Raw genomic sequence first — 7,731 nt, 5'->3', positions numbered from 1 at the left:
TGCTCCATGAAGAGTAGTTGCTTGATCCTGCAAGTGGTGTAGATACCAGATTGGTGATTGAGATGATTGAATGATGAAGGATGAAGGGATTCATTTGGGCATCGAGTTCCGAAGAGTTGCCGGACGTTGAATTCTCTGATGTCGTCATGATAGGACTGCACGAGGGTAATGGCATTCGGATGGGTTTTTAATTTTCTCTCTTGCGGAAATGCTCTGATACCATAACAAATGGAGAGAAAGGTATTTGGAAATACTTTCTTATTACTTTCACTTATCGTATTTACATACTTCAAGTTCCTTTTATAGAAGAACTTGTTAGTTTACTTGACTAACTAACAGCTGGAAAATAAAAACAAACTCAAACAGAATCAAACTCAAACAGAATCTTAACTGTTGTAACAAATAAATTGTTATAACAGAATGTAACAAATAAATTGTTGTAACTAACAAACAGAATGTAACTGTTTTACTGTTGATAATTTTTACTTTGTTGTGCCCTTTTTAAGAAATGGCTATGGTTTTCTTTCTTTCTTTTCTTTTTCTTTTTGAATAAGAAGAAATGGCTATGATTGGCATAATATATATAGTTCATATTATATATTTAGTTGATATTGAATGATTTTTTCTTTCTTATTTACTTTTCAAAATTATCACTCTTAATAATATGTGGAAAAAAAAATAGTACAACAATTACAAGTATGAGGGAAACCTTCGATCTTTAGAGAAGAAAATCATGTTAATTTACCATTGAGCTAAACTCACTTTGACAACTTAAATTTATATATCATTCATGTAGTTGTGGTAGTAGATTTGCAACGTGATCCATTGACTTATATAATAAGTGATTTCAATTGTTATATGTAACTTATTCCTAGCCATCCTCCCCAATCAACCATAGTTGTACTGAAGAAATTGTGACTCAAATACCTCAGCTACTTTTTTGTTTATAACTAACTTTATCTTGTAACGGTCAGTTAGTATATGTTATAAATACCTCTGATTAGAAAATAAAACAAATAGTTAAGTTCATCATTTTCATTTTTCTATAAACAAACAAGTTGTACACAATCTTTTAAGTGAAAAAGAACCTGAATCTTCTCGTGGACGTAGGCATCTTGGCCGAACCACGTAAACCTGTGTGTTTCTTCTTCTTGTCTTTATCTTCTTTGTTCGATCAACTGTAATTTTCCTGCAAATCGCGCGCAAAACAATCTTGCTTTCTCAAATCGTATCAAATTCTAGAGTATCGAGTTGAATCGTGCATTGTTTTCGTCTATCAAATAGCTTCGAGTTAGTCTTTTTCTGCCTTCGAGTCGCACCGAGTAAAGATCAAAACTCATCGAGTAAGATCGAGTATCGTCAGCATTAATCGAGTTTTATCGAGGATTGAATAGAAACTCATCAAGAATAAAAGGTAATTCGCATCGAGTATCGAGTAGAAACCTATCGAGCAATGAGTATCTAGTATCGAGGATTTGACAGAGTCTTTGTAGTCATTTCTTCATCTTCTCAATATTGATCCGAAGTAATTGGGCCTAGAGAAGATTGAATAACCCTCCATGTACCCTACATAAAATGAACTATGATACCTTATTCCTTATCCCATTCTGCTCCTTTTACTAATTAATTGTTATCGCTTTATTGAAAATACATTTGATGTGGAAACTTTAAACCATTGGCTTGTGGATTTGCATTGAGAATGTCTATCATATGCACTTCTTAATCACAATTTAAAGGAAACAATTTAATTGGCCTTCATTAAAAAAAATATTTGAATAATAAAATTGCTTGAATTGAAATAGATAAGGTACAACATATAGATATATTATTCACTTTTAGAGCTAAACTAATTTAAATTTACATTTGAAAAGACAAGGGTAAACCATTGGCTTTGTGGATCTCCTTGGCATTGAGAATCATCCAGACACATGCACTTGTTAGTCACAATTTGATGGGAATGAGAAACGCTTTGCAAGCACAAGGCTTGTCCTTGTTTATCAACGGTGGCTAGTTGAAGCTTGGCATTTGAAGCATATTTCCAAACACTTTGTTGGCTCGAGCAGTCTTTAGAGAGAATTGGAGGGAGCCCTTCTCCAAGGGCTTTCAAACACAACAAAGAGTCTACCAACTTAATTGGAGCACCATCTTCTTTATGGTTCCAACGATTAGAGGTCTTACAACTACTGACTCTTAATTGGTACTTTTTGTCCATCCGCACACATTCACCACTAAGAGAATGGTACATTATGAATGATGCTGTGAGATTTGAACTTGGATCTATATTAAAAGAACAACCAATTTGATTTTTATTGAAAAAGTAAACTCTAAAAAATGGGTAGAAACTAATCTTCTTCTTAAAACATGAACGAAAAATAATTCAATAAAATAAGCGTAGAAAATAAGCATAATAATTTAAAAGTTATACCTTGAAGTTTGGTTTGCATAAGCTGAAACCTCTGAAGGAATTTAGGGTTTTTGGCATGTCTAAAATTGAAATCTGAGACACCAAAGGATTCCTCAGCATTTTTTACACCTTCCCTATAGTAGTAACTACCTTGTAATGCCCATAGGCCCCAATCAAAATCATTCTCAACAAGATAAGTAAAAAAGCAACTCAAATAACGATTTTGGCCGTCATTTTTGCCTGTTTGGTCGATCCCAAATTCACTTACGAATAGTGGCGTTGGGTTTTGTCCTCTCACAAGAAACCCAGCTCGATCTTCAAATCCTTGGTTGACATTAGCACAAAATGTGTTTAGCGGTTTCGATGTCCATGAATCACTCATGTTGTTTGTAAAAGAGTACAAGTGAGCTTCAAATACAAGTTTGTTGTTCAAGTTGAAGCCCAATGACCTATTCTTCAAGAAGCTTAGATCGGTGTCGTAGCTTAGTCCAGAAATCACTACTAAAGCATCTGGGTTATTTTGGTGAATAAGCTTAGCTCCTTGGCTCATATATTGAAACCACATCTCCACGTTTTGGTTTGGTCCTCGTGGTTCATTTCTTAGACTCATCGCCACCACCTTTGGCATACATATAATTATCAAGCAAATGGTTAAAATATCATATAAACAATGATAAATTATTAGCTGAATTTCTAATTATTTGGTCATTATATTTTGAAGTTTTGAGTTTATTTTGATCTCTAATACTACATTGTTCAAATTCAGTTTTTATACTTTGAATAAATTCTAATTACGACTTTTAATATATGATTAACATTTTTTAGATAAATAGTCTCTTCCCTCTATAAATTTTGTAAGTGTATATATAAGGACTATATTTACATATTTAGAAGTATAGAAATTAAAATCAAATGAGGAGAAGAGTATCGTGACCAATATTTTAATCTAAATTTTATAATTAAATGTCTATGTGAAATATAGGGTTGGCTTCTGTTTATATTCATATAGTTTCAAGGGTTTGTTTTTAACACCTTTCACGCTTCATTGGCTTCTCCAAAAATTGGTAATATAATATTTTTTTAATCAGTAAATTGATATTTAAATTCAAAACATTACAATTTTATTACAACTAAGGTGCAGCTTAATTTGATTTACGTTGGTGTTTGTACTGTAATGAACAAAATAAATGGATTTTATTTGTAATGCATTAATGTAGGGTTTGAAACTCATGGAAGAAAACAAATGTTTTTTAGAAAATAAACTTAATAGATTTTTGTTAATTTAACAATAAAACAACTAAAAAAATATATAAATAAATAAATAAAACATACTTGAAATTTACTTTTTAGACTTTGAGCTGCTAAACTGATTCCTTGTAGCCATTCTTGAGGATCGAAATAGCGATCTCCAAAGAAGCCATTGCCGTCATCATTATTACAGCACCATCGTGGCTGACTTATATGATTATCAGAAACTACCATGACTCCATGTACAGCAAGTGAATCAACCACAGCTTTGTAAGCCTCAATGAGTGTCATGTTCAATATAGAAGGATTGTTTCGGGCTATGCCTGCCATGGCTTCTTTCAAATCAAAATTTTCAAAGGACTGTTGAACAGTTAAATTGGCATAGCGTGTGAACATGTGGATCGAGTATGTCAAACGCACACAATTAAACCGTAGTTTTGCCACCAAGACTGCGATATCATCAAGTGGCCTGAGATGAAGACCCTCCGCCAACATGACTTGCATGTGTCCTGGCCAATTTACGCACATCAACTTCATGCGTTGGCCAGTTGCAGCATCAACAATCCATCTTCCGTTGGTTGAAAGAGGCAAAGAATATGCCTTAAAAGTTAGCAACACAAAAATACAAACTAAAGCAATATTTTTCCATTGATGTTTTGTCATTTTGGCCTCTTTTGGAAATTGAATGATGCTACAAAAGAGACTTCTTTCAATATTTATAGAAGGCATCATACTATATAAAAATCAAAATAGCTAGCTGGGATAAGAACTTGTAACAAAGAAATTATGAAGTTTTGTAACTGAAATTTGGTTTAAATTCTAAATTAAAGGATGAAGTAAGTTTACCTGTGTTTTTTTAGTATGAGTTTGTATGGTATGTGATTTTTCTATGTTCCTTGTAGGACCATTAATAAATGGATCGCCAAGTCTTTCTTTTCCCTTTTCCCCTTCTATAGAATTGGTCAATCGAAAGCCCAAGTGTTTGTTTTTCTGCTTCCTCTTTTAGTCTTTCAATATTTTGCTTTTTTATTTGATTTTTTTAATTAGGTTTATCTCTTCCCAACTTCTTTACGATGAGTTTCATTTTTTTTCCTAAGAACCATTTGAAATTATAGTCAAATTTTAAAAGTAAAAACAAAATTTTTTTAAAAACTATTTTCTTTTTCCTTTTTTAAGTAAATATGCCCAAATAAATATTCCTAATTTAGTATCGAAATAATGAACAGAATATTATCTACGGTAAGATAGTGATTTTGGATTACAAAAATAACAAAAGGGTTTTTCTTTTATAATAATAATAATAAAGGAAATGTTGAAAATTGTATATTTTCAAACCCCCTAATAAATAATTATAGTCGGATATATCAAAAAATTACTTTGTTGTGTACTTCAAAAGGTTTTTACTTTATTTACACAGTCTATAATATACTCTTTTTATTTTTCGTCAGTTGATTTTCATATAGATGTAGAAATTTTTGGGATCTATAAAGATGGGACATAATAACTAAAACTAGAAATATTATTATTAACATAATAATCTTGGCAGTTACAAAATTTCATGCTTTTTCATGCCAAAATCCCTAAAAAAAATTATTAAATAACAAAACTAAATCTCTAGAACGATAACTAAACTCCTACTTACCTTCCTTTATTCCTTAAAAAAAATCTAAATTTCTAGTTAAATCTAATTAATAAACTAAGCAACATTTGTTGGAACAAGTTTGAACCATTGGCTCTGAGGATCGTCAAAGCAATTCAACTCATCTTTAAGGCAAATGCATTTCTTCACAACAATTTTACTATCAGATTTCTTCTCTAAACAAAAGTTTTCTCCACCACTTTTGGTGGCCAATTGAAGCTTAGCCTTTGAAGCCACCGTCCATATGCTTCCGTCACCGGAGCAATCAGCAGAGACTACTGGCGGTTTCCCATCTCCGACCGACTTCAAACACAATCCTTCAGACAACTGAAGGAGACTTCCATCTCCACTGTGACTCCATCGTGTCGGCGTCAAGCAATCACCAAGTACAATCCCTCCTTCGTTATCTGATCTGACACATTGCCCTGATACTGGATGTAACATTATGTACAACATTGGTTCATTCGAATTTGGATCTGCAAAATAAGAAAATGATGGGTGTAATCCAAAATATACCAAAATAAAAATAAATAACTAGGGTTAGGAAACCAAACCCAGGACCTTCCGGAACAAACCTAGGTTGATTCGTTTGGCAAGTTGAAGCATCTGTTTGAGTTGAGGGTTTCGATCTTTAGTCCAAGAGCTATCCATGACACCAAAAGTTTCCTCAGCATTTTCTTGGCCTTGCCTATACATATAGGTTCCTTGGAAAGCCCATAAAGCCCAATCAAGATCCTTACCAATGATACGAGCCAAAAAGCAACTCATGAACCTATTCTGAGCCTCGTTGGCACCTCCTTGATTGTACCCAAATTCACTAAGCCACAATGGATATGGATTCTCCATGTCCACCACAAATCCAGCTTCTCTCTCGAATCTCTCCATCACATGGTCGCACGCTACGTTTAATGGCTTCTCCAAAAACTTGCTTTCGGGTTCCTCACTGAAGGAGTATAGATGTGCTTCCAACACTACTTTGTTGTTTAAGTTGTACCCTAGTGGCTTTTTCTTTAGGAAGCTTAGATCGTTATCGTAGTTTATACCCGAAATCATTACTAGGAGATTAGGGTTTTCTCTATGGATCAAGTGGCTTCCTTTCCTTACGTATTTGTACCACTTATCCATGTTTGTAAATGGCCCTCGGAGTTCATTTCTTAGGCTCATTCCTATCACCTATACACATAAAAATGAAAGAAGTTAGAATATAATGTAAACACATGGTATTAAATTTCTATGACATAAGTTGACCTAAAAAGAATAGTAATTAAAAAAAAGAAATCACTTGAGGATGCCAACTATAATGTCTAGCAACATAAGTCAAGCCTCGAAGCCATTCGACAGTGTGAAAATGGCGGTCTCCAAAGAAGCCATTGCCATCGTCAAGAGAACAGCACCATCTCGGCTGGCTAATGTGGTTGTCCAAAACAATCATGAGGCCGGCATTGCCCAAGCCATCAATGACAGTTTTGAATGCATGAGCAACGGTCATGTTCAACATCTCAAGGTTGTGTGTCTGGACTCCGCTTTTGACATTTTTGATGTCAAGATTATCTAAGACATCAACAATGGTCATTTGGGAATAACGAGTAAACATGTGTATCGACCATGTCAACCGCACACAGTTAAAATCGCGGCTGATGATATCATTGGCCAAGTCATTCAATGGTCGTTTGTCAAGGCCTTGTGTCAACATGGACTGTCCATGAGACACCAAATTGACACAACTCAGCTTCACACGTTGGCCAGTTTGAGAGTCCACAATCCATCTTCCTCTTGTGGAGAGAGTTAAAGATTGAGAAAGAGGCAACAAAGAGAAGAAAACTAAAGAAATTAAAGAGAAAGCTTTAGCCATTTTCGAAAAATGAGATGAATGGGAATGAAGGCTGTTACAATTTATAGGGTTTACGAAGAGAAGGATTTCGGTTTGAAAGGAAATTTTATACGGTTTATCTGTTTAGATTTTCTTCCATTTTTCTAATATTTAAGGGAATTTATTATAAAACTTTGGCTGATTTTTAGATTTTGTTTTGATGCTTTCTATTTGGTTTCTGTTATATACTTTGACCGAAATTGTGAAAGGGAAATAAAGTATGGGTTTAAATTTTTATATCTTTATTTTCACGTAAGATTGTCAAAATATTTTAAATTTTTGAAAATCTATTTTTTTTAAAAAAAAAAAAAAAAAAAAAAAAAAACATATCTATAGCATCAGTTTTTTTTTTTGGAGCGATTTGACAAATGTTGCTAGGGTATATATATATATATATATTAGAACGTATCTATAGAACATATGTGATTTTTTTTCCTTTTCCTAAAGACAGATGTGAGTTAATAGACACTTACAAATAAATATAATATTCAAGATCCTCTCAACATTGTTTTTTACTGATTATTTAAGATATAGAAAATTCAAAAGGTGGTGAGATACTTCATGAGAGAA

At 33.2% G+C, this 7,731-nt stretch overlaps 2 protein-coding genes across 2 annotated transcripts; both read right to left on the bottom strand.

Annotated features, from left to right (window-relative positions):
• Positions 1-1,846: 1,846 nt before the first annotated feature.
• On the bottom strand, positions 1,847-4,315 carry LOC120067002 (glycosyl hydrolase 5 family protein-like). Its single transcript, XM_039018349.1, has 3 exons — positions 3,737-4,315; positions 2,426-3,023; positions 1,847-2,277 (listed from the first exon to the last, which is right to left on the bottom strand). Exons 1-3 carry the CDS (start codon positions 4,313-4,315, stop codon positions 1,847-1,849), a joined length of 1,608 nt encoding a protein of 535 aa, XP_038874277.1.
• A 1,033-nt stretch (positions 4,316-5,348) lies between these two features.
• LOC120092906 (glycosyl hydrolase 5 family protein-like) lies at positions 5,349-7,143 on the bottom strand. Its single transcript, XM_039051150.1, has 3 exons — positions 6,574-7,143; positions 5,867-6,464; positions 5,349-5,767 (listed from the first exon to the last, which is right to left on the bottom strand). Exons 1-3 carry the CDS (start codon positions 7,141-7,143, stop codon positions 5,349-5,351), a joined length of 1,587 nt encoding a protein of 528 aa, XP_038907078.1.
• Between the last annotated feature and the right edge of the window lie 588 nt (positions 7,144-7,731).

The sequence above is a fragment of the Benincasa hispida genome, chromosome 12 (assembly GCF_009727055.1).
Source record: "Benincasa hispida cultivar B227 chromosome 12, ASM972705v1, whole genome shotgun sequence".
NCBI lineage: Eukaryota > Viridiplantae > Streptophyta > Magnoliopsida > Cucurbitales > Cucurbitaceae > Benincasa > Benincasa hispida.
Note: the sequence above shows the minus strand (reverse complement) of the source record. Positions and strands in the feature narration are given on the sequence as shown.